The sequence below is a fragment of the Primulina huaijiensis genome, chromosome 9, assembly GCF_012295235.1.
Source record: "Primulina huaijiensis isolate GDHJ02 chromosome 9, ASM1229523v2, whole genome shotgun sequence".
Taxonomy (NCBI): Eukaryota; Viridiplantae; Streptophyta; class Magnoliopsida; order Lamiales; family Gesneriaceae; genus Primulina; species Primulina huaijiensis.
Genome location: NC_133314.1, coordinates 23,013,755 through 23,040,418, shown reverse-complemented (window position 1 = coordinate 23,040,418; position 26,664 = coordinate 23,013,755). Strand labels below are relative to the sequence as shown.

The 26,664-nt window shown below is 32.7% G+C and overlaps 5 protein-coding genes and 1 long non-coding RNA gene across 10 annotated transcripts; 3 read left to right on the top strand and 3 right to left on the bottom strand.

The window, feature by feature from the left end:
• Positions 1-302: 302 nt before the first annotated feature.
• LOC140984263 (protein LIGHT-DEPENDENT SHORT HYPOCOTYLS 9-like) lies at positions 303-4,288 on the bottom strand. The gene is made up of 2 exons (XM_073451542.1): positions 3,629-4,288; positions 303-465 (listed from the first exon to the last, which is right to left on the bottom strand). Exon 1 carries the CDS (start codon positions 4,173-4,175, stop codon positions 3,642-3,644), a length of 534 nt encoding a protein of 177 aa, XP_073307643.1. The 5' UTR covers positions 4,176-4,288; the 3' UTR covers positions 303-465; positions 3,629-3,641.
• Positions 4,289-10,655: 6,367 nt separating this feature from the next.
• LOC140984788 (uncharacterized) lies at positions 10,656-12,050 on the top strand. Its single transcript, XR_012176657.1, has 2 exons — positions 10,656-11,288; positions 11,366-12,050. It is a non-coding gene; the product is annotated as an uncharacterized lncRNA (long non-coding RNA).
• Positions 11,651-12,828, bottom strand: LOC140984786 (olee1-like protein). Its single transcript, XM_073452407.1, has 2 exons — positions 12,631-12,828; positions 11,651-12,223 (listed from the first exon to the last, which is right to left on the bottom strand). The coding sequence occupies exons 1-2, from the start codon at positions 12,794-12,796 to the stop codon at positions 11,880-11,882; spliced, it is 510 nt and encodes a 169-aa protein (XP_073308508.1). The 5' UTR covers positions 12,797-12,828; the 3' UTR covers positions 11,651-11,879.
• Positions 12,829-14,236: 1,408 nt separating this feature from the next.
• LOC140983994 (probable inactive dual specificity protein phosphatase-like At4g18593) lies at positions 14,237-14,684 on the bottom strand. The gene is made up of 2 exons (XM_073451137.1): positions 14,510-14,684; positions 14,237-14,334 (listed from the first exon to the last, which is right to left on the bottom strand). Exons 1-2 carry the CDS (start codon positions 14,682-14,684, stop codon positions 14,237-14,239), a joined length of 273 nt encoding a protein of 90 aa, XP_073307238.1.
• A 4,983-nt stretch (positions 14,685-19,667) lies between these two features.
• Positions 19,668-21,984, top strand: LOC140985372 (transcription factor bHLH30-like). Its single transcript, XM_073453216.1, has 2 exons — positions 19,668-20,216; positions 21,444-21,984. The coding sequence occupies exons 1-2, from the start codon at positions 20,013-20,015 to the stop codon at positions 21,897-21,899; spliced, it is 660 nt and encodes a 219-aa protein (XP_073309317.1). The 5' UTR covers positions 19,668-20,012; the 3' UTR covers positions 21,900-21,984.
• A 956-nt stretch (positions 21,985-22,940) lies between these two features.
• LOC140985406 (uncharacterized) lies at positions 22,941-26,100 on the top strand. Of its 5 annotated transcripts, none has more exons than XM_073453260.1 (6): positions 22,941-23,063; positions 23,581-23,706; positions 23,929-24,223; positions 24,301-24,537; positions 25,543-25,667; positions 25,769-26,100. In XM_073453260.1, the coding sequence occupies exons 1-6, from the start codon at positions 22,983-22,985 to the stop codon at positions 25,943-25,945; spliced, it is 1,041 nt and encodes a 346-aa protein (XP_073309361.1). In that variant the 5' UTR covers positions 22,941-22,982; the 3' UTR covers positions 25,946-26,100. The 5 variants fall into 5 exon arrangements, with proteins under 5 accessions (XP_073309361.1, XP_073309362.1, XP_073309363.1 ...); XM_073453261.1 differs by having other exon boundaries at positions 22,943-23,063; positions 24,301-24,531; positions 25,769-26,099; XM_073453262.1 differs by having other exon boundaries at positions 22,946-23,063; positions 24,325-24,537; positions 25,769-26,097.
• Positions 26,101-26,664: the final 564 nt, after the last annotated feature.

Genomic DNA, 26,664 nt, shown 5'->3' with positions numbered 1-26,664 from the left:
GAAAAATCCAACTTAATACAGTAAGAACAAATTTTGATAAAAAATGGGACAAAAAGTAAAAAAGAGTATTAACTTAGAGAATTCTTTTTGCAATTTTCCCAAAATATTCCGCGGAAGATGAGGAGTCCTAATCGTACTATAAAGTGTGCATACATGATATCAATGTAAAAATTGAAAACTCAGAAAGATAATAAAATTTGAAGTTTTCTCGATGATAATCTGTATTCGCACTGCTCGCACAAAGTACAAATCTTGTAGCAAAGAAATCGAAGTAGTAGATTATTAAGTATATACGTCCNGTACTTAACTTTAAATAACTTTGATTATACATATATATGTCTGCAAATAGTGGGAAGAGAAGAAATTTGATGCGGAGACACACACACACATATATATACATACTATATTTTATGCTTGAATTCCTGTGCTTGCTCCAATATTCAACACAATTATTAACCATAATACCTGCAAAACAAAAAATTTTTGTCACAATTTTGTACATGATAAATATTTATTAAACCAAACTATATATATAATTAAATCACTAGCAACAACATTAACAATATAGTTAACAGAGCTGAATTTAATTATTTGAAATAAAATAGAGTAATAAATTATATTTAAAAAATTAAATTGACGTGAATGGCTTTTCCTACTTAATATCTTAGTATATACACTGAGAAATAAAATTATCTAGTCATGCTCCCCCGTATATATATTAATATGTGTATAATTAAATATTAATTAACTCCTGATCCAAAACATTTCTGATATCTACACACACACTGATATCTACCTACGATTAGCTGACAGGATAATATTTATATATATATATATATTGCTTAATTACCTCCCGATCTCGTAAAGATGAATTTCTAGGCATCCTGGAAAGGCTTGTAGGGACAGAGGACATTCAAAAAGAAGAAATAAGCAATACATATAAAGTTGATAAACGGTCCGGATTTGCTAATGCAGAAGGACTGAGATTTTAGTCCTATTATATTCTCCGGTACATTAAAGCACATGTTATATAGGTATGAGTAATGAATGAACTTTGGAAAATATGACAAGAAAAGACTTGTCCCACATTAGGAAATGTGTCAATTAAATAAAGTCTTTTACATTAGCTCCAAGTGTGAGCTAAGAGTTTGGTCCCAAGGGGTACCAGAAGTTTTTAGAAGAGGAAGATGTTGATAGGCTGAGTCTCGGTGAAATACATTGGAAATGTGCAAAATAAAATCTCGACCCGGGGCAGTGTGTGCTGTCTCTTGACCATATTAAACTTTTTGGACAAATTTTATTTGGAAAATAATCGCTTCTCGTGTGATTGTCCTTTGAATTTTTGGTGCACAACGCCCCCAAATGACTTATCACAGAAGGTTGCGTCCCATGACTTGTCGCAGAAGGGTGTGTCCTCTGAATATGTTTCAGAGCTTGTGTGATTCACTCTTTAAATAGTCTCTCTGCATGCATTCATCAGACACTTTTTGCATACATTTTCGTTGCATTCTTTTCTTCCAAAACTTGAAAGCTCGGCCATATCTTTGTTCGCTGACATCCGGAATTTGTAGTGCTGTATTTTCTGGATTAGAGTTGTTATATCTTGAGAACGATTGTTATTCCATATAGCACGTAAAGACGGGCAAATTCGTCTCGCGGAAAAATGATTTTCCTTGCTTCAACTTGTACTGTTCTCTGTTCCGAAGATCAACAGAAACATAAACAACAACACTATATAGTCCTGATCATCCTGATAGACGAGAAAACTACTCATTCCTCTTTGGTACGCTAGCCATCTCTAAGTCATTTGACTTGATCGCCAAAGGGTCTTTGTTTTGAGATTGAAGAACGAGTCTCGTTTAAGGAAAGCTAGAAATGGAGAGCGTGGATTTGAATAATTAGCTCATCTACACCGACTTACTTCAAAGATCTAGCTAGTGTGAGGTCAAAATGTGGGCATCATTGTAGGAACTCAGTTCTGCAGTTAACAATATGTGGAAGTATCGACGTAATTTCATAGATTCATTCGGTCTGAATGCTACATGAAGAACATAAGCCAGATGACGGAACGGGAAGACCTAGGATGTAGAAGATCATACCATGAGTGATTCGGCAGATTTGGATTCATATAGATATCTACCCATGTGGTATTTCATTGTACCATATATATATAAGATCCATCTATATAGATATCATCATCCACATCCAGAAAGCCGTATGCTTTGGAAGAAGCTTGTACAGTTTGGGAAGGGGTTTTGATTGATCAAAAAGAGGAATGTACTTCAACCGATATCTCCATACCAGATCATATAGCTCTATGCGAAGTTAATTAGCCACTAATTAACTTCACAGGCATGTCTTTTTCGAGAACAATGACATTGATATATAGAGAATACAACGTTTGAGCCACTACGATATCACCATGAAAGGCATAATTACAACATCAGGTAAGAAAATAAAATATAATGACAGAAACCAAGTCCATTGTTATTTGCTAATCATTTGGTATACAATAATGACCTAAATTCACAAAGCATTTCATGAAATATTTCTGATAGAGTTAGTATACATGTACACACGCACACATATATGTATATGTATGCAAGTATATATAACTCTATACATTGATATTGAAATACTCATTATATTCTCACTTTATACACATTCGGCACATAAAAACATTCAGTAAACAAAGAACTAAAAATCGTTGGTTCAAATTTGAAAGAAACTTTTGTAACACACTCACACACACACACGTTGAGAAACTAATTTTACATACGTCAACAGTATTGGAACATGCATTTTCTTACATTGTGCATATTTCACTTCAACGTGGGCAACTTAACAAGAAGTAACAAAAATAATTTCACCAATTTTATTTATTTTTTTGTTAAAAGTTCTACTATATATATCATAGCGTGTGTGTTTAAACACATTGTTTGGAGTCTTACTAAATTAGCTAGTGATAAGTTTCTGGAGTGGAAAATTTAAGCGTGTGTGTGTGTGTATTGGATATATATATACACGTCCACAGTCGTGAAAAAAAAAACAGACAAGATGATACGCTGAAAGGTCGTTCTTGGGGGACAAAATCTTAAAGAATCCAAAAAGAGTAAAAAAGAAAACATTTAAATTACGAAGCAAAAACAACAGTGTTTTGCATGATTTGAGAGAGAAACAAAGAGAAGGACTTAATTAATTACTCATTTAACAGTTTCTTACCACATGATATTTTTTCCCTTCATCTGATATTAAGTTTACTAGGCGCTGGAGCTGATTCACCCACAGCGGCTATGTAATTTAGGGTTTTTTCCTTTGTGGATCTAGGGTTTGTCTATTAGTATAGCATTCTTTAATATACTATTATTGTTCTTTGTGATCTTGTGGTCCTGCCCGAACATATTTCATCTGCTTCCCTCTATGGGTTCCAGATATAGCTGTCATATATCAAAGGTACGCTATTGACTGAAAATCTAATGATTTTTGGTTTTTTTAATTCCACGAATTTGATGCTATCAGACAGAAGCTACTTGCTTTAATTACGAAATAAAAATCCACACACACGAGTATTATAACTTACGCATATTAATTAGTGATTTAATTTAAATTTGATCAAAATTAAAGTTACCATTTTTTCCTTGCTAATTCAAGTGGGGTTGCTTCAGATTCATGATCGGATGGTTGATTTTCTTCTTCTTCTTCTTCTTAAATGCTATCCCTCTTGCCTTCGCTTGGCATCCCTTCACTTCACGCAAGTAAACGCGGATCGATCCGTTGCCAAAAGGGTTTGTTTCCGGTGATCCGCCGTGCTCTTCGTAAGCTGCCCTGAGCCGTCCAATCAAGGCATCAAGGCTTCCCCAAGCCTGCTTTAAGGGGCAGGTGCAAGGCCCGGGGGGATCGGGCTGCCCGAAGAACATGCAACCGGGTAGATGAACCTTAGTTTTTCCAAACTGGTCTAGGTATCGGAGAAATTCAAGGACGTGGTTACAGTTGAACTGAGATATTGTGAGTGGAGGTCTCTGGTTTTTCAAGTACTGCCCGAAAGTGTTCCAGTCTCTTCTCTTTTGAGACTCGTAGCGGCTAAGTGGAGGCTGAGGCGGCGGCGGCTTCTGGTGCTTGCTGGCTGAAGCTTCGACAGAATCCTTGGACATGATCGTTGCAGAAGGAGAATTCATGGTTATTTTTAGCAATTGGAAAAGAAAGAAAAGTGGCAATTTATTTACCAAAGAGTAGAGAAAGATGAAAACCACGAGTTTAGGGTCTACTGAGTAGACATGATATGGGCCCTTGGGGGTTCTATTTTCTTTATATATATATATATTTTAAGTATGATTTCTTCTCTCTCATGCATTTATTTTCAACTTGTATTTTTAAAATAGCACTAAAAAGTACAATGCACTATTAATTACTTTTTAAATCAATGATCTTGATTGCAATTTAATTATTTTGTTATATATTTAATAGCACTAAAAAATATATATGTATTTATCCTAATTATCTTTGGATTTGGAGAAATATGGTAACTTGATTATCATATATACAAAAATCTATTTAATTCCTCTCTAATATATTTTGAAAGATTTTCTAGGTTAATTAACGTTGTTCTGGCTACTATTCATTAAATAACTAATCAATTTGTTTTGACGGAACATTATTTATAGAGAAAAATATAAAAGGTAACCGAGTCAACTGTAGAAAAGCACTCACAAAATCTGATTCGATTTCGAAACGCTACCTTTTTACCATTTAAATATTAAACGATTTGGTGTAGGTAATTAATATTCAAGCCATCATCATTAACCATATTATATTCATCATAATTATTAATATCCAAGCCATCATCAACAACTCTTTCTTACAACTATTCAGAACTTGCGCTAACAAAATCATAAATTGTGATTAGTTAACTTAATCAATTCATATGATAATAACTATTAGCTAGAGTTGATATATGCTCGATCCTCACATGCCCTGATAACAACTCGCTGATATTTCATGAAATGTACATGCCACTATATATTTCCCGACACTTAATTAATTAGTACGTACGTATACGTAACAACTTGCAGTCATCGAGTTCAGTACTATTTAATAAGCAAAGTAGCATGCATGATAATCACAGTATATATATTAAATGTTGCACCAAAATGGTGTGCAAAATACCATTTTGATGCAAAATATATGTTCCAATGGGGGCTGCGATATTTTGGCCAATATATGTTCCAATGGGGGGCCCCACTCCCCAGCGTCAAATTTGACGCAGGGCTCCTTTCTTTTTTATTCTTTATTTTTTTTTATTTTTATTTATTATATTTATTTGTATTAAAAATTATAAATACTATTTAAATAATAGTCTAATATTTATGATATTATTTTAATAATGAGATATTTAATCATATAAATTTAAAAATAATAATTGTTGATTTTTAAAATATTTATTTATTTATTTTAATTATTATTAATTAAAGACTAATTTGATTTAATGATTTATAATTAATATAATTTTAATACAAATGCAAAAAATTAATATAACAATACAATTCATAAATAAATTGAAAAAGATAATTGAAATACAAATACAACTTAAAACACATAATTCAAATACAAAAGCAAATACGAAGACAATAATCGAAAAGAAAATACATTTAGAAGAAAAACAAACTGGATAATCAATAATCTGGTAAATTTGATCCGGATCCTCCAAAATCACCCAAATATTTTCCAAACGTGTCAACATCTTGTTGTCCGTATCTTTCTCTTTTTTGCATAATTTTTGCTCGTTCAATTCGAACTATTTCACGCATTTTTGGATCGTCAATTGTGCTTAAATCCATGTGTACAAAACTCTATTCTTCTCCTGAAGGACAGCCAATGCCATTTCTTGTTGTCGAGTTTCAAATTTTTTTGTTGATTTTCCAATTTCAATTAATCATTTTGCAATTTTAGCATTTGAATATCACATGTTGTTAATGAACATATCAAATTTCAAGAATTTCTCAGTCGATATAAAAGAATAAAAGACAAATATGCTCACTTCGCACTACTAAATGCTTTAATTGTTTATTTGTGAGATGCATATAGTCATTCAAATGTTTGAAGTTGTATTCTTATTATATTTAAAGTTGTATTTGTATTATGTTTGAATTTGTATTCATATTTTTCATTTTAAATAATTTTCGTATATTAATTCATATTATATATAATTTAAATTATATTATATAATTAAATTATAAACTTAAATATTATTATTTAAATTTATTAATAATAAAACATTAGTCATAATTAAAAATATATTACATAAAATATAATAATTAATATATGTAAAATAAAAGGAATATTTCGAGAATAACTTTTTGGTGTAAGATTTGCAGTAAATGGGTTGGAGATGAATGTTGTATTTGGTGCAGAAATCACACTATTTTAGTATAAAATTTACACAAAAATATATTTTGTGGTTAGAAATGGCCTTAGAGCGCAGTCTCAATGTCATAAAAAATACAGTTTTTAAAAATAATATTGACGTCTATAATATGTTAGATCTTTATCATTATTTAAATTATAAGTTTATTTTGAAATTTTATCATAAATTATGTATCGTAACAACACACAAACTTTTATAAAACGATCTCACGAGTCAATTTTGCCAGACAAAGAACTTATTTGGGTCATCAATGAAAAAGTACTAATTTTATGGTAAAAATATTTCTTATTATTATAAATATGAACAAGCTCGTCACATGAATAAATTATCTATGAGACATTCTCATGAAAAACTATAACTTTCAGAAAATTGAAAGGAAGAGTTTTTTTTTGTAATTTTTTTTTACCAAACTCGAGTTTAAGTATACTGCTAGTTATTATTATTATTATACTATAATTTTTAGAGTCAATATCAAGTAAAAAAAATCGATTGGCTTAAACACTAAAATTTTTGTCGGTTCAAAATTTTAATCAAAACTTGACTAGCGGTCTACTTCCTATTATTGACTTTAAGAATCCCACAAAAATTATCATATGGATAAATCGATTATCTTTTGAATCACACCACATCTATTAAATGTCGGTACAATTCCTCCTCATCTATCTCACCGTCAAAGTAATCTGTTTTTTATATTTATTTTATGCTTCGTGATTTTATCGAACAAATGATACGATATATTAGTCGGTTCATGTCGTTATTATATCAGACAAAATTACATCTTAATCATTAATGTTACAACCATTTTATAATTTAATTAATTTAGAGAATATAAAAATATAATATCAACACGTAAATTTCGAATTTACTCCATTTCTCTCCTAATTGTAATTGATAATTCATATAAAGAATTCTGTAATCAGAAAACGTAGCACTAATTTAAAGTTGTGGTCCATTCTTAATTTTGAGTTTTGTTAGTTAGGCAAACACTGTAAATTCCTCGATCCCTATCAAGCTGTGGTGGGTTGATGAATAAATGCACAAATGAGGTTGTATTTTATAATATATATATATATATATATATATAATGCTCTGAATAGCAAAGAATTAAATTCCCCTAATGTTGCTAATCACATTGAGGCTTTCGAACAAATGCTTTAATTCTCGTACGGGAAGATTTGTCACTCCAAGTGATTGGGGTCCAGCGCTCTTCTCCAATTACCCTGAGTTGGCGAACTCCACCATGCATATTCGTTGTGCTGGTTTTTCATTTATTTAAAGTTCAAACCCCACTTCAATTCCCTACAAATTTTTGATTTTGTGCTATACCTTGCACTAGTTTTTGTGTTTGGTCCAGGTAAAGAATTTGTGCGGAAGTAAGTTATAATCTCTTGACTAGAGAATTAAGAATCATACCAAACCGACAGACTTGATTTATGTACTTACACATATGTATCCAACATGCGCCGGGTTAAAAGTTCCAAGCGTCGGCACCAACAGCAATTGGATGACTCGGCCCTATAGAAGAACCCGAAGCATTTGCAATCCTTGCTACATTTATTTCTACACTGAGCCAGTCATGGGCCCATTCCCGTCGTTGTAAACACTGCTGTAATGTTCAACACCTTCCACCTTATAAAAGTCCACACTTGCGCTGTCCTTGCTGGGTGGCAAAAGACGCGGCACACATGCGTCGCTCCATCCTAACGAGCCTTGAGGCTTCGGGCACGCAACACATTGATCATTGTCACAAACACCAAGTGATCCATGCTCGCTTGCTTGCCCATTGTTTCTATCAAACAGCACATGTGTCACTTCCCATGCCTCCCAACCCCATTCGGCCACGTTTTCACCGTAAGTGTACGTCCTTCAGTTACCATCTATATCGACTCTTAACATCGACTATTTGCTGTTGAACTTCGGCCGGGAAAGCGTAACCATCAAAATCGGTTAAGATCGAATTTCCGTCGCTACCAATTAAATGCGAGGGTCGCATTTTTTTTTTTTTTTTTACCGGGCTGCCCCAGTTGGGTGCCAAACACATCTCATGGTGGAGGCTGAACTTAGGCGCCACATCCGGAGTCCTAAAATGAAAGCATTTGGAGTTGAGTTTTTGAAACGTACATAGATCGAGTAAATGAGTTTGTAGCGATGTCCAACAATCGATAGTTCGTTAATTATTATGCCCCAGTTTTCTCCAAATGGGCCTTGGTCGACATAGTAGAATGTTCTTGAAAGAGGAACACTGGCTCGTGCGAAGATGAATGAGGTGATTACCGAGATTAGAAATGAACCGGAAAGAAGAGAAGACATTATTTTTTATGGGTGCACAGCTGAGTGATTGAATGCATGCAGGTCAGTGTATTTATAGAGTATATCTTCCTTATGCACTCACCCTTTCAAATTAATGTGCTTTTCTGAAGAACCATTAATTCGAGACAAGTGTTGTCACGCTCAGAGCGTAAACATGGACAATGTTCATAATTAAATTACCCAAGAACACTAAGACTTAGCAAATACATTAAATTCACATTAAATTCAATGAGTTCACTGTTATAATCTCAACAACTAAAACAAACTCGATGTTCAACTTGCACAAAACAAAAATTAATGTCATCAATGCATAAAAATATAATAACATCTCTGGGAAAGGGGAGGGTAAGCAAAGGAGATATTTGTGGAGTTCTTCTATATCTTTCTGTTGAAAATGGTGTGCAAAATTCTAAATATTGTCAATTTTCTGATCTTCGACGTTTGGACATTGAAAATCCATCATTCAAGGAGGATCTGGGAAAAAATACCGGTTCACATTATCTTTTGGGACCATAATGTGCGCTTATTTAAACTCCCAAGTGAAGACCCGAAATCTTGCAACGAGAAAACCTGCATATGTCATAGGTAATTTCAGCTCATTTTGGTACAATATTTTTAGTTCCATGCAATCATAATCTTGAAAATTTGAATAATCATTTTCCCCTCGTTATTGACCATGTATCACAATTTTAATGACTAATTTAAACCACAATAAATCAACCATTAAACTACCTATATTAAAAGAAAAATAATGATAATTAAGAGGAGTTAATGACCGTGAATAAGTGTTTTTGATATTAGGTTAATAGTCATGAATAGTTGTCATTAATAGGAGGTTCATGACCATGAATAATGACATTTACCATGAATAATGACATTTAAGGGAGATAAATGACAATTAATGGAGTGACCATTCACCTTACCCTTGGAGGCCTATAAATAGAGGCTTTGGTTTAGTGTAAAATCGCACCAAATATCCTCCCAAATCACTCATAGGTCTCGACCACTTCAATCAAAGAGGAGAGGCTGCACTCGACCACTACAAGAAAAAAGGCCTACGACAACGGTTTTTCTCCGTTATTGTAGGTCTTTTAAAACTGTTGTTAAAGCCTCTGTGGTTAAAGAGTGCGCTCAAAGACAACGATTTTTATCCGTTGTTGAAGCTACAATTTGCGACGATTTTTAACAAATCGTCGCACATGAATATTGCGACGGATTTTTGTTTAATACCGTCGCTAACGTTAGCGACGGTTAGGCAATGCATTCCGTCGCTAATTTTAGCGACGATTTATTCATGATTTCTGTCGCTAATATTTTCAGTTAAATAAAAAAATTACTTTTAACAATTTAATAATTCTAAAAAAACTTGTAATTTGAATAGACTAAGATCTTAACTAAAACTTAAAAATTTAACAAAAAATAAAACGAAAAAATTTACATAAATAAGCGGGGGTTTCAAAAACTTGGAACAATTTTTTAAAATTACCGAAACTAAAATTATGTAAGAAAAATTTTAAGTGTTGTGAAGTTGTGTGTTTTAAAATGGACCAAGTGAGTGGGTATTTATAGAAGAGTTGCGACGGGTTTTGGTTAAACCATCGCTTATAGCGACGGTTTATTAATGACTCGTCGGATATTTATAATTTGCGACATTGTTTTCATAACCGTGGCTAATTTTAGTGATGGTTTTGCTAACACCGTCGCGAATATTAGCGACGGTGTAATAATAACCGTCGCTAAGTAAAAATATGCGACGCATTTATTTAAACTGGTTTTTTTGAGTTAATTATGAAATAAACTGGTTTTGGTTTATACTGAACTACGAAGCTTGTTGTTTAGTGATTATATGATTGTTTAACAACACCGATGTCTACTAACCCCGATCTCGGTGCGTGACATCCTACATGTCTACCTTCTGTACAACTGTGCAGTATGAATTCTCGTTAGAATGCTGTGGAAGATGAAAGCTAGTTAATGTCTGAAGCAACTGTAAAGATGAGATGGGGACTTCCTGCACCAAATAAGAACAAATAAGAACTAGAGTGAGTTTTCAGAAACTGTAGCTATTTTTAAAGTTTGATTACTGATTAAGTTTCAGTACCTTGCATATACATGTACCAGGGAGATGGGTATGAATTTGGTAGCCATTTACTTCCATACCTTGCTGACCTGCTCCAGTAGCTGACCCCGTAATATATATTGCATTGGACGTACGTTTAGAACAAAGTTTTTTCCCCGTATGATTTTTGCATTTTGGTAGAATGCTTCAACCTACTCATTTGTTTCACTTGTCCTGAAAAATGAACACGATTATGGTACTCTCGTATTATCCATTCAATTCATCATCAACTACACACATATATGAGGCACAACTCAATCCATGATTGCTTGAAGATCAACAGTCTTGTTGTATACTGTGTTTCAATGTTAACCTGTCTATTGATGTTAGTTATTTAATCAGCCACCAACTGTGACATCAAAATCAACTGCACCAACAGGTACACAAGCTCATGTTCAAGTTACTGCAATTCTGTAAAAGGCAAATGCAGTTCGCCAGGTATCTCTCTCGCCCAATCCATATATGCAGTTACTTGTCATGTTTTTTTTCTATATTTAATCTTGTATCTGGTTCAGGCTATTGGTAGTGATGATGAGGTAGACAATGGTAGTTGGAGCGACCTTTCTCCTTTCATGATGGTGCCAATTCTTTCTGAATTTACAGGTTAGGCGAAGCTGTTGTATCAATTTGAGTTTAACTATTTTCTTTCTATGTAAATAATTGAGCGAGCTCTTATGGGCATTGCAATTTTTTTTACAAATTTAAATGATACAGCTGAAAGAAAGCGAAAACAAAATTTTCTGACTTTTGAAAATTGAAAGAAGAAAAAAATCGCCGCACATTCCTTGATTACAAATAAGTACTGCAAAGAGTAAACTTTATTCATTGCACACTACACTTACATGTCTCTCTCAGTCTAAAACTGTAGTATCATCCTTCACGATCACCAAACCATCAATTTCCAAAAACATAAAAAAATGAGTACTTATGTTGAAGCCTTCCAATAAACATCAACCCAAGTAACAGCAAAATTTATTCAGAATCAAAATTACAAAAATTTATAAAGCATGCAAATTTGTGTGACTTGATCTACGAGTCTTGATCAATATCTAACTCCTTGAAGAGCTCAGAGCATTGTGGCTGCAATGCCACTTTTTTGGCGAAGCCAAGGGGGTTCGCGTCGCGGGTGTCGCCTTGAATACCATTGTGAGTGGTGAGTGTGACTCTTGATGCTGGTTTTTGTGCCCATCCTTCATCTGGGAGATCATCACAATCAGGCCTGCTGCTCTTCACCAATGTTATTTCGCATAGTTCTCCATCATGATCACCCTCGACTGGCAGCCGATAGAGTCCCGTGCCATTGGTTTCTCCCTCCACGCTGTATGTTATATTACCTGCTTCCTCTCCTCTGCATTCCAATCGAACCTTTGCCCCTGAAGTGATGAAAACAACATGACATTAATCCAGCTCATATATGTGTTGTCCTCGCAAAAAGATAAACATGGGTAATCTCAAATGTTTTTTTTTTTAGATGTTCCTGAGTTCATGGTTTTTGGATCTTCTTTTGAGATGCATGCAAGGTACCTAGAACATCATTATTTCTAGAACCATGTAAGCAGTAAGAACATCAAGAAGCTTATGGAAATGAATCCAGTTTTGTCCTAGTGATGGTTGGTTAATGTCAGTTGTAACAAGTGAAATCCCCGTTGGGTGCAAGTTCGATCGTCCACCTCAATTGACAATTTTTAAGATATTTTGCGTATTTTTTAGATGATGCAAGTTTCACGCTAGGTCTGCCTCACATCAATTGTGTTTCCTAGAATCATATAATTCAATGTACCTGCCATAGGCTCGCTGAGTTTATTGATGAAATTGGCTCGACAGACTTCACAATAGACCTTTCCTTCAACAAAGAATTGAGGGGCTGTGGAGTGGACGATGCCAGGGAGACACATCAAGCATAGAGCCCCAGCGAAGAGGAGTGCAACTTGTGTTAGGCTTGCCATTTTTAGTTCTCTTATCGTTTTCTCGACTCTAGCTCTACAGATGGTTCTGCTTTGTGTTTTGTGGGGAGGTCGGTTTATATTTCTTTTTGCAGTTATATACGTGAGGTTATGGTTCAAAGTTTTGTCTCCAGTGGTTGAAAATTTTATTTGGACCCGTCTTTTGCGGGAAACCAAAAGATATATGCAATCTCTCTCCTTAAATAACCCATCTTTTTAGGAAAACCATAAGACATCTGGAATCCCTGTCCAAAACACACGTGCTCCCTCACAATCAAAACAATGGTTGTATGTCAGTTTATTGGTGAAAGGACGATGAATGTAAAACAAGAAATTTCAATGATCAAACAAGAACCCCAACAAAAAGTTATTTACATCTTACACGAATCATAAATACAATATTTTTTATATATATAAAGGATAAATGTGTACATTCACAATGTAGGGAATGACCATAGCTCTGCATTTCGACCAGCCCGCCTTACTACTGCTTTAATAACCTTCTTCACATTCGCCCAACCAGTGACTGTCACCTTTTGCAAGTCCATATCTATGTCAATATTGTCCACTCCTGACAAATAAATGCATCCCTCAATCAGTAATATATATATTTTTCTAAAGAAGACTTAAAAACTCTAGAATGATATGTCCTGGAAAGCCAATCTTTCAAGTATCACTCCATAATTTTTATGGTGTGGTGCCAATCTCGTTAATCATGCAGATTCATGAACATTACAAAGTTCGAGGCCTGTGTGTGTTTGCAGAAAGAATCAAACTTACTGTTGTCATATTGAGAATTTACAGGAGTCTATCTTTCCTGCCATTTATATGCCAAATATATAGTTGTGAACTTTCAATTTATATATACGCAAGAGGCTCCTGTACTTGATTAAGTTTCATTAATAATTGGAGGAGGAAAAGTATTTAAAGGCTAAGTTTGATGATAAGTGATTACATTATAATATATAAAAACAATTTGCATATAGTGCATCATTAAAAGAAAAAAATTTAGAGGCGCTGAAGATTTAATTTTCCAAAAAAAAATACGCATAAAAATTTAATAATGACAATAATTCCTGCAGGATATTTGCCATGAATGAATATCCATCGTCATTTAAGTTTTTGATGATCTTCTTCTTTACCCTACTTGTGTAATGGTCGATGCCACAAATGCGTTCTGTTATCATGCTACTTATTCTTGTTGTGGGCAAGAATACAGTCTTCTGAGGCATGTTTAATTAATGGTAAAGTTTATTTTTATATGCTTGATGCAAGAAAAAGATCTCTGCCAGGCTAAAGTTTAAATCTGGGAGCTATATATATATAACATAAACAGATATATATAGCATGGCTCTAAGAAAAAGATCATCGATCAGTCTTTATTACAAGTAGCAAAAATCCAACAAATTTATCACTCGATATTGTCAAGTTGAAAATACTAACTTAAATGCGGCACTCGTCTATGCGACTTTTGTGGAGCTGAAATGCATGATTAATCCATGTTCCGCAATTGCATTGCATGCCAGCCGAGTTCTCTTCAACTGTCAGTGGCAAAATAATAGCTACATTAGAATTTTTTTTGAGAAGAAAATCACGCCATGTAGCTCTGAAGTTTGTGAGATGCTAGGCTTTAATTAACCTGATTGAATCCATTTCAAGGGCTCCACAAAAATTGATCAGGAGCATGATCAGGCGGTTCCATATCTAATTCATCACTCCTCTTTGGCCCCACTCCGAGCTCATGGGAAACAATATATTCTTCTGAAGCAACAATTCGACGGCATTTTTTGCAGCGGTACTGCATGACTGAGGGTTTTGGATCAGAACTCGCAGTAGTGTCATCCACAGTTGCTGAATATCCATTGCAATAGTTTATTGAACACACTAACATTAAACTAAAACAAGAGATATTAAGAAACAAATCCAACCGTTAATCCATCCCTCTCCGATGACGTTTCATGGAATTGGGCCAGAAAACCCCAACTAGACCATAGGCCTATTAATAACATTTTCAAAAAGAAAATATTAATTAAATCTAATTGTTAATGCTTTTATTATAAATGAGATTTTAGTACGTTGACTTCAAGGAATACAAATTATATTATTAGGAATAATAATTTATATAGTAGGCAGCGGAATTGTTTGTCATTGTAATATGTTTTGGCCGGTAATAAATTAAATTAACAGTAATTAGGGATACGATGTTCAAACGAATTTATTCTAAATATAAGAAAAGTGAAACCGCATTTAGAATATAACACACGCTTTTAATATATGTAGATATCCGGACTCAATTCTTTGAGTAAATCTATTGTGAGACGGTCTCATGAATCTTTATCTGTGAGACGAGTCAACCATACTGATATTCACAATAAAAAGTAATACTCTTAGCATAAAAAGTAATATTTTTTCATGGATGACCCAAATAAGAGATTCGACCCACGAAATTGATCCGTGAGACCGTCTCACAAGAGTTTTTGTGCAATTCTTTTTAAAGATTTTATTATAAAATAATTCAAAATATATATACTTAAATCTAGAAGATTTTATAAGTAAAGTTTATTATTAAAAGGTGTGTATAATCGAGTTTTATCGAATAAGATTTCAAATTTTAGTCCTGCATTTCAATTTTTTGGACTTCTAAATCATGCATATATATTGGTTATAATGAGCTTAACTAGTTTTATAAACTGATGGTCAAATTGTGAATAATTTATCTTTCCTTGATATAAATATACGATAAGATAGGCAACCGTCGGTTTGGTTCGGGTTTACTCTACAACGGTTCGGTTTTTTAGTTTTCGGTTTTGAATATCTCTAGTCCAAAACCAAATCATTTTATTACGGTTCGGTTCTGTTTTTTTGTAATATGGTTCGGTTTATACAGCCGGTTATATACGGTTATCAAAAAATTTGTTAAGAAATAAAATTATTATTACTAATTAACCATGTAAACATGAAAAATGCATGAATCCAATGGAATATTCAGTAATATGAATGATAATAAGGTGTCAATCAGCTCGAATGGAACACCAATTATCTTACGAAAAAATTAAAGAAATATATACATAAAAGAAAAGAAAACGAAGACTGGTAAGTGGTGAGAAAGAAGAAAAGTCGATTGGTGAGTGGTGAGAAAGAAGAAAAAACGATCGGATTGAAAATAGAGAGTTAATGATACTAAGTTCTTAAATCCTAATAGCCCATTATAGATAAAAAGTCTTATACTTAACAATAATATGGTCCATTATACCTAAAAATCATATAATTAACAATAATATGGTCGGTTCGGTTATTCGATTTTTTGAGGGATTAAAACCGAAAACCGAACCGAAAAACCGAATTTCATAAATTTTAAAACCGTAACCGACCGAAAAATCGATAAAACCGAACCATTTAAACCGAATTATTCGGTTCTGTCGGTTTTTTCGGTTTTTCAGGTTTTATGCCCACCCCTAAAGATAATTAGTTTGATTAAATATTTCGTGACATTTGAACAACACTAACACACTTTTTTTTTGAGAAAAAATGGAAAAATGCCAGTTTTAGCCTTGTATGTAATGATGTGTAATATTTTTAGTCTGCATTTTAATCATTCTTCACAAAATAATGCGTAATTAAATGATCAATTTTATTGTTAATTTTTTTATAAATATATGGATAAAAATAATTCTTCGAGATATATACGTGTGTTTGATAATGTAATTATAAATTTTAACAAAGATATTTGTCATTTATTAACATAATTTTGAAAAAAAAATGACTAAAATTAATCGAAAAACATAATTACATGACTAAATTAAAATCGACATTTTCCCCAAAAAAGATACCTTTTTATATTTCGATGGATGCGAAATTAGAAAACTTATAGTCGATTAATAATTCAAATATATACTCAAGATACATGTAAATTGTATATTGAATTCACATGGAATACATAAATCACATGTTACGTAGTAATCATATTGTATGTCATGAGTTATCCGTGTAAAATATGACATTAGTGTGCCGGCTAGGTTTTCAAACAGAAGCCACAACTAATTCCTTGACGTTATGTTATTTTTCTATATTTTGACTTTAAATATGATTGATTGCACCACTAATAACAATAATAATATTTCATCCGTCTCAAATATATAATATTAATATTTATTATGTTATTTCAGTAATAATATGATTCTATTTTAATTTGAATTCTGAATTCTGAAAATTAATTTAGTTTCTTAAACACTCACTAAATAAGGATAAAGTATAAAATTTGCATATATAGATGTCTTCTGTTAAATGGCAAAAACTTATGTGAGACGGTCTCACGGATCGTATTTTGTGAGTCGGATCTCTTATTTGGATCATTCATGAAAAAACATTACTTTTTATGCTAAGAGTATTACTTTTTATTGTGATTATCGGTAGGATTGATCCGTCTCACAGATAAAGATTTGTGAGAGTGTCTCACAAGAAACATACTCTTCTTAAATTTATGTGACTAATCATTCGTGCTTTGTATGTGGAAGTATATTTTGTTTGTGGTTATGGTCGTTAGGTCCGGGTGAAATGAATACGGACATGGAAATGCCAAAAGTCAGAATTCAGAGTTTCAAATTTCAAAAGGAATAACGTATAACGTGTAAATATCTTCAAACCTATTCATTTTTGGTCGGCCCAATAAAATAGTTTGATTGGTAGGCATTTGAGACTACTAAGGGCACCAGAATGGGGTGTTAAATGGGTGTTCTCCATTGAACGCCCAATCACAGGAACGTCCTTGTGTCAGTTTATTTTTTTTATAAAATTGGACAATTAACGACGATTTTTGAAATATCGTCGCTATTAGCAACGGCTTTATAGAAACCGTCGCTGATGTGCTGACCACGCGGACCCCACATGTTTTGAATTATTTTAATTATATTTTATATTTTTTATGAACGCCCCTAGCTCCGCTTATTTTTTTAAAAAAAATTGGTCAAATAGAATGTGGGCCCCACACACGTGATGATGTTTCTTTTTTAATGTTATTCGATGTATTGATTTAAATTTCAATTTTTTAATTTTGAAAAAAAAAATTAGGATATTAAAATAAATTAAAAATAATGTTAAATTAAAAACTAACGGTTGTTTTTATTTATAAAATTAAAAAATTGTTTTAACGGCTAATTAACGGCTAGTTTAATAAAAAAAAAATAATATATTCATCTATAAAAATTCACACACTACACAAATTATTTCAAACATCAAAACATATTATTCTTCACTCCAAAAATCTTTTCTCTTCTATTTCATGAATATCTCCGAACAAATTCCGAAATACGTGACAATCATGTGCATCACCAACTTCGTGCCGACTTAGTTGAACATATTTGGTCACAATACAACAACAATACTTAAATTAGTATTTTGCATCTTCTCTTAAGTTTAATTTATTTTCTTTTTATTTTTATGCAATTGTTATTAATTATTATATGTTGTACCGTTTTATTTTAGGTTTATAATAAATTTTTAATTTTAAATAAGTGACACTCATAAAATTAAATTATTTTACGTACTAAATATGTAAAAACATATTATTATTAATATAAAATAATAATAATTTAAATTTCTTAAAAAATTTGAAATTGAATTTATTTAATTTAAAGTAATAATAAGATAAATGAGTGGACAACGGGACCTACAAATAATGAGTGTGAAAGTTAAAATGAATGTGGGAGAATAGATGTGTTAATGTAATGTGTATGTGGCATGTGGACCCTACGATTTTGATGAGGTGGTGGGTGTTATATCGGGTGCTCTAAATACTAATATATTTTAGGTCAGAAACCAACTAATTATTTCTCCGTTTTTAGTAATCAGGTTAAATTGTAATCCATGTATATTTATTTATTAACGATGATGCAAGGAAGAATATTACTCATGCTAAGAAAAATTAACGAATGTATTTTTGTAATTAATTCAGATAACCAAGATCATAAATTTCAAATATAATCATCTATATTTATATGGTCTTTCATTTCAATATGATGAATTTCGAGTTCAGTCAATAATATATACATTTGAAATTTATTCTACGATGTGTTACTAATGTGTAAATAAACAATATATGGATTTAATAATTCATCTATTGTTTTACTGATAACAATAAAAATATAATCGAAATTTATATGTTTCAAATTCATCTATCCAAAAACAAGAGTTTTTTGTTTTATTTAAAAAAAAATCAATTCCTAAATCTAATGTTTACACCTAATTTTTTAATTTTCTTAAAAGTATATATTAACGTATTTTAACCTTCTCTCATACTATTGTTTTCATTGAAGTAATTAATAAACTTATATTTTAAAATATATTAACATCTACTCTATAAATTGATTCTTAATATATTGCTATTTGGCATGGAATCTAGATTATGAATATTTTATTCACAATATACAAATGAAAATATATTATTTTCAACTTAATTTCTGTATTTATTATATTAATCTATTCATTAAAATAAAGATAAGAAATTAAAAATGTTACCTAATTTTTTTTTCTATTTTGATGCATTTAGAATTATTGGTGCTGGACTACCGAGGCTAATGTTCCCCCTATAAAATTAATAATAACAATGTTAAATGTACAATAAATCGTAAATCGCTATTTACAATAATTATTTCCTGAAATTTTGTTATTTGTATTTATTTTTCCTTATATTTTGATAAATTGAGTACAAATTTTATACCTTTACAGTACTAAAAAATAAAAATAAAAAATTACATGCACACTCGATTGACTTTTCTTCTGTTTTGTCTATTTATATTACATATATTATCATTTTCTCGTAATTTTCTGTTGAATTCATGTAAAGTTTTTTGCTGAAATACTTGATTCTTTCCCTTTTCTTTACTACGTGAATGGGCTAAGTCCCGACTCGTGTTCTTTTGTTGCCAATCTCAAGATTTGTTCTGCAACGCTTTCTTTCGGGTTTCCTGCCTCTACTTTGCCCACATCTTTCATGATCCTATATATAAATACCCCCACTCTAATTTTCCTCGGTCGCATATAAGAACATAGATTTGCTTTCAATTTGAATGGATTAGATAAGTACGTAATTACTTTATGTCAAAAGATTCAAGATTTGGATTTCATGTATTGATTACGCTTGAGTTGGCGTATTGTGATCAAAATCCATAAATATCGAACCTCCAGTCGTTAAGTTTATTTGAAACATTTTTGTGGCGGTTCGATGCCGGTTAAACAATCATTGGTTTTGGATGGTGAGAAGGATGAGTTAGTGAAAATCTCGGGGAGATTGGGAAAAGGAAATGGGGTCTCAGACGCAAAAACATTGGCCGCCCTGAAGAGCCATTGTGAGGCAGAAAGGAGGAGGAGAGAAAGAATCAATGCACATTTTGCAACACTTCGAGGTCTTGTACCCAGCAATGAAAAGGTTCGTAATCTCCTTCTTGGCTAGTTCGTACTGATAAATCTGTAGCATTTTTGTTTGATATTCAAGCATAATTTATCCGTGAATTGGATTTGATGTTTTACATGCCTCACTTGTCTTATGAGATGAATGAGATTTTAGCTTTAGCATATTTCTCAATCCCCTTTTTGTGCGGCTGCTAATAGCATTGGATGGTAGCGAGGCTTGTTTGTGCTTAAGATATATAAGAAAGAATCTTTTAAGTCAATTTTAACTGCTCTACTCAAGTTAACTCAAAAGTTAGCATTCTTGTTGGCCTAGTTGTTAATTTTGAGCTGATATGTTTAACATAATACCGTGTTTGTGAAAATGGAGATTTATGATGCTCAGTGCACATATCAGGAATTGTTTAATACTGATGTAGTGATGTTCATGTACATGCGAGTTTGGTGCATCACGAATAAGGTTTTGCTTGGCATTAGATTGATGTCTGTGATCGAGTGTGTGCGTCCTCTCTTCTCTTCTGCGATCTTTGTCCATAAAGTCATTCTTAAAATGTCAACATACTCTATTGTCATTAAATTTGAGGAAGAGAAGGTGAAAATATATTACCTAGTCTCTATATGCATAGTTTTTTTTATTACAATATGGTCACAAGGTCAACATGTATTATCGTGATTCATTGAATTATTCTTTTATGTACAAGGTTTTTTTTTTTTTTTTTGTTTATATCAGAGTTGAAAGTGATGTTTGTAGAATACGTAAGCTCACAAATGAGTTATATTATGAATAGATTAAGTTAGGTGATATGTCCTGTCGTTGTCGCAAAATTTAACTGTCTCAAACTGCGAAGACAAAACTGGCCCCCCCTCTCCACGCACGAGATGCTTATTTGACTGTCCTGTCTTTGGCTTTTATAATTTGACTTTCTTATTGTACTAGGACAGCAAAGTCAGCGGCTTTGAATTCTATGCTGATCGCTAACAATGAGATTGTCTAAACTCGGGAACTGTTGGCTGAATTTCAAATCTGTCCAAGAGACAAACTTAACTTAGTTCTCGAAGAACACTTGTACTAACAGAGAAGAGATCATTTGTGTCTAATCTTTAATGACATACATGCGCAGGATTGATTTGTAGTTTATCCAGGATATAAATAAATTACAAAAGAAATTAAAGTACTTTAATTCTAATTAAATATACATCCGAATGCTCAGATGGTGTTAATTCTCTACGATTTGTTGGTTAACAGATGGATAAAGCCACATTACTAGCTGAAGTCATCAGCCAAGTGAAGCAAATGAAGAAAACCGCGGCATGTGCAAGTGAAGGTCTCCACATTCCCATGGACCATAATGAGGTGAAAGTCGAGGAATTTAATGAGAGTCAAAGCAATGACACTAAAACATTCTCTTTCAAAGCCTCTCTTTGCAGTGATTACAGGCCTGATCTCTTGTCTGATTTAAGACAAACTATAGATGACCTTCCTGTAAAATTGCTGAGGGCTGAGATATCTACATTGAGGAGTCGGGTTAAAAGCGTTTTCTTTCTAACCGCCAGTGAAGAAGGGCCTGAAGCTCGGGATGTACTAATAAACTCTGTTCACTCAGCTTTAAGTAATATTCTTGATAAGGTTTCTGCATCAACTCAGTATAGTCAATCATTTTTCCCTCGGAAGAGGTCAAGGGCTTCTTACTTCGATTCCTAGCGTATTTTATGTCACACAAGAATTCCTATGACATTTTGTCATGGTTGGTGGTCAATCTTTAAAATTCATGCATACATCAAACAACTTCAGAGTAAAACCATCGTTTCGTGACATTCAAATAATAATAAAAAAAGGTATTTGGATATATTTCTTTCAACCAACACCATACTGTTTAGTGGCATAGACCTAAAAAAATCGTATTTTGTCAAAAATATCAAGTTAAGTTGCTTTTTTTTTTTAACCTACTTAGATTACCACAGCAACAATGGTCTAAGTTGTAGAATAGTACCTGCCATGGTTCAGATTCATGTTCCTTCCCTGTCAATGCTATTTTGGTTAAAATAATGTTAGTTGCATTCACCTTTTTTATATTTTATGATTAACTTTAAGTATAAAAATTATAAAATGTCAAGAGAAGTAAATATCAAACACATAAAATTCACTGGAAGTGGATACAAATTACCTTTTAATATAATAATCAGGTTCCAATGTTAGTACTCTAGCAATTTATTAGTAGCGCGTGATTTATGTTTATTTGATTATGTTATATATATATATATATATATATTTTTTTTTTTTGACCTGCCGTTCAAAATGATCCAATATAAGTATATAATCTTTGGAGAAATAGTTTTCATGGCATTGGGTTTAGGAATATTTGGAGTTAATTATAAGAATTGACGTAAAAAAGCTCAAGATCGTGGAAGATGGATTTGACATACGGATGTTATATGTATTTCCAAGTGTATGGACATTAGATTTGAAAATAATAATAATTCTGCAAGTATTAGGAAAAGATATCGAAATTCTCACAGCTAAAAAATCTCTAAACAAGTTGATTTATCCAAATCTATATATTTTGAAATCTTTGCTCCTAACAAAAAGATAAGTTTTAAAAATTAAGTAAAAGTATTATTTTTTTCTAATTGTAGAAAAATTTATTATTATTGAGTTTTGAAATTTAAAATCTCATCTTAAATTTAAGATTTTTGTGTAAGTACAAATTTATTTCTACATGTTTAGTATTTTAAAGAATTTTTTAGGAGTCAAATCTCTCTTTTTTACTTTATTATCTCGATTTAAATGATCTCGGCCTCTGGGGTTACGTCAGTTGCCTACGCTCATCGAAGTCCTTGTGTTCGTCTACCTGGTGCCAACATTTTCGTATTTCTTTTATCTCCTACATTTGCGATTGCGAAGCCTTGTTCCGTTAAAACACTTGATTTTTTTTTTTTTGCGGATTGATCGAGGTCTTTGAGTTTAAGGTGATCGGGGCTTCTTGCTGTTTCTCTAGGTCCAATGTGTTTCAAACTTTTTCTTAACAATTAGCGCTGGATTCAATTTTCATCTTCGTTAATTTCGTATATGAATTTTAAATTTTTTTGTTGTACTCAAGTTCTGATTCTTTTCGTGGCTTCTCTTGTCTTGTATTTATGATTGTTTCTTTGAGTTCTTGTAGCCCTTTAATCAATTCGGTTCCGGAGTTTGATTCCTCAGCAACCGAGTGATTTCTTACTCTTTTTCATTAGTGGAATGCTGAAAGTACTGATTTATCACTTTATGGCTTAAACGTAAAAATGTTGAATTTTCACTGTGTGTTCGTGTTATCTTTTTCGCATATGGAGTATGTTTTTATCTTCAAATTGCCAATCCTCTGAATGATGGTTTGTTTATATATAAGTTGGGGCTATCTGCAGAAGGTTTTCTGAGAGTCATGGATTCTGGGAGTAAAGGTCAAGCTTGGTTTGAGAACCTACGTCACCGTTTTAGTACTTTCTGTTCAGAGGCTGATGAAATCATATGCCAGGTATTACATGAAGTATTGCAATTTTTTACAGTAATATTACTTCTTTATATTGCTTGCTTAAATTTTACACTATTTTAAAGCACTAGTGCACACACATTCATAAATTCTTTCATAAAGTCCATTCATTGGTAATGATATGGTAGTTACTGCCGTACTTCATCTAACATTGGACCATAAAAACGATGTCTTGACATCCTCTGACGTGATCTCTTACTTGGACAGGATTCTGTCAAATACGTTCGAACCCAATTGATCACAGCAGGTGAAAATCTCATGCACTTGTGTTCCGAACTAGTAGAAGATGTTCTCCACGACATTTCTGTGGATTCTGCTGGACAAAATGGTCTAGCTTCCCCTACACTGGAACAAGATGTGAATTTTCCTGCTCAGAAAGTGTTGAGCATCGGTATTGATACGGACAAGGATGGGAAATCATGTGCCGTGAATTCTGCATCCACTTTATTGTTAATCAAACCTGTGGGAGAGAGATGTACTGATATCCAAGCCGATGGAAAAGGTAATAATGTATTTATGAGATTAAGATTTGTGAGGATGCTCCTGTTGTGGAGACATTAGATTTCTCTCAAATTTCAGTTTTAACCGCCCTTCTTGAAGCAGATGAGCCGAGTAACCGTTTCGGCAAACATACTCTTGATGGAGATAAATGTAACGTTCATGCTCATTCTTCGACCTCAGCTCAGACTCCGGCAGCCAATTCTTCTGAAAAAACGGAGGAAAGTAAGAATTCTTTCGTTGAGTTTCAAGGCTATGACGATGAAGTTACCTGTTCTAGTTCTGTGTCTACAAAAGCAATTCAGTCTAATGGTGATGGTCCATTACTCCGTGCCTTTTTTCTCTTTATTCTTAATAAATAAATGAGTGTTTTTGCGGAGTAAGCCAAGGATTTTGAAATTGCTTTGAACATTGAATCTTTATTGCTCATTGAATATTAAACCTTTTCCCTTTGTTTCTCTGATACCCTTAGGCCTGATACATTAGTTATTTTTCATTTGGAAACACCCCAAATCGCCAATAGGCCAAATTTTTTGATATCTAGTATGAAGGCCTGTCAAAGACCTTCTGACTTTGACATGTTTGTGACTATGCATATTCTGAATGTCAGAACTTGAGCTTGAAACCTTTGGTGATCCCGGCAAGGTGGGATTTCTGTGTTAGCCTATTGTTCCTGCAGTTTACCAGCTACACATTTTATGTTATTCTGAACTTCAATCTTTCTGGGATTATTTTATGCAATGAATCTTCTGAAGTTGTCTATGATATTTGACATGGGTTCGTTTTCTATGTTACATTCTTTAGATTTTCCCTAGACGAATTTCTCCCCCCTTCCCCTAAAAAAGAATTTCATATTTCTTTCAATTTAAGAGCTGCATTCTGTGGCTATACAATGAAGTAAACTGTAACAATACTGAGGCTCGGGTTGAGATCCTCCAACCTTTCTGTTTAGATCCTAAAGTTCGCCAAAATTCTAAGGAGATTCAGCCTTTGGTCTGCATATTCCTTGCATGTGGACCTCGATGCTTCTTTGCTATGGAACTTAAGAATTGGCTTGCCTTCGCCTGCCCTCCGCATAAAGTTTCCTCATATACTCGCCAATCACATTGACTCCACACTGTGTGACTTGAAAATAAATCACAAATATCGGTCAGTCATTACCATTTGTCATACATCTAAACTTTCATGTCCCACAATTTACATTAGTTTTGGAAAAGATATAAAATGACAGTAGTTGACTAGTAAATATTGGTTTAGCAACTGCGTGAATGTTTCAGAAAAATTAAGGCAAGTATCGAAATCTCCATTTGATCTTTTGTACAGTGTGCACTAGGCAATTTCCCATTACAGAGTCTGATCAATCAAGTTGCTGTCAGAAACTTGAGGAAAGCATCATCATGGTGAATAGTGATGAATGCTATATGGAAACGAATTACCGTTCTCTTGAGGTTCCTTCATCTCATTCTTAATTCTGTCTTGAAGTACATTGTAATTCTCCTTTTTCTAGTGTGGAATGTAATCGTGATGTGGCATTCTTATTTACTCACAGAATACTAAGGTAAAGTTATGTACATTGAAGAAGAAGATAGCCAGTGAACATTCATTCGACTCTCAAGGTATATATTCAGAAACAGATCGAATGACAGAGAAGTGCTGCACAGAATTTCCATGTGCCAAGGATTCGAGGATGGTGAGTGAAGATTTCTGTGACTGGGAGATTATCTGAATGGGATATTTGGAGACCAAATCATTTGGTACGGAAAATGAATAATACCTCGAGACATTGAATTGTTTAGATATTTTTGAAGGGGAAAATAAGGTGGAACTCGTGAAACAATAATTTTTGAATTGCTTGGATTTATTTTTATTAACTTTAATTTTTTAACAAAATTTATTCTTAGGTTTGATACTAATATTAATCACGATTTAATTTCTATAATCATTATTTCTCCTTATAATTTCTTTGAAACTCACATAGGTTTCACCTTATTGCAATTATTGTTTGGATTATTTGTAAATCGCTAAGGAATTAAGATTGAAAATTTTGATATTTTTTTGAAATTTTATTTATCCGTCATTGTTTTGGCCTTCAGTTTCTCTCGAAAATAATTGCATGTGGGTAGGTGCAAAAGGAATGAAGAACAGTTCATTTAATTTACTTGTTTGGTTGTCGTTTTCTTTTTCAAGTGATATGTCATCCGTTTTTTCCTTATTGATATATATTTGGTGAGATGCTGTAATGATAATAAATGATTGAGATCAAACGATAAATTTGAATTGACATCTGTTGTATTATCTATATATTCTGCATATTTCATCTTCATCTAAATTGCTTTTTTTTTTTGTTACTTTTCCTAATATATAGTTTGTGGATGGATAAACATTTTTTTGAGTTTGTTTCAACTCACATTGTTTTATATGTGTTTTGTTTATTTTCATTGTTAT

Coding starts and splice junctions, on each gene's coding strand:
- LOC140984786 (XM_073452407.1), bottom strand. CDS start 12,796: ATGGCAAGCCTAACACAAGTTGCACTCCTCTTCGCTGGGGCTCTATGC. Junction 12,224..12,630: donor ACTCAGCGAGCCTATGGCAG/GTACATTGAATT, acceptor TCATCACTTCAG/GGGCAAAGGTTCGATTGGAA.
- LOC140985406 (XM_073453260.1), top strand. CDS start 22,983: ATGATCTCGGCCTCTGGGGTTACGTCAGTTGCCTACGCTCATCGAAGT. Junction 24,224..24,300: donor TATCCAAGCCGATGGAAAAG/GTAATAATGTAT, acceptor CTCAAATTTCAG/TTTTAACCGCCCTTCTTGAA. Junction 24,538..25,542: donor AATTCAGTCTAATGGTGATG/GTCCATTACTCC, acceptor TCTTTTGTACAG/TGTGCACTAGGCAATTTCCC.
- LOC140983994 (XM_073451137.1), bottom strand. CDS start 14,684: ATGTTAGTGTGTTCAATAAACTATTGCAATGGATATTCAGCAACTGTG. Junction 14,335..14,509: donor CGGAGTGGGGCCAAAGAGGA/GTGATGAATTAG, acceptor TGCCACTGACAG/TTGAAGAGAACTCGGCTGGC.
- LOC140985372 (XM_073453216.1), top strand. CDS start 20,013: ATGCCGGTTAAACAATCATTGGTTTTGGATGGTGAGAAGGATGAGTTA. Junction 20,217..21,443: donor TTGTACCCAGCAATGAAAAG/GTTCGTAATCTC, acceptor GTTGGTTAACAG/ATGGATAAAGCCACATTACT.
- LOC140984263 (XM_073451542.1), bottom strand. CDS start 4,175: ATGAATTCTCCTTCTGCAACGATCATGTCCAAGGATTCTGTCGAAGCT.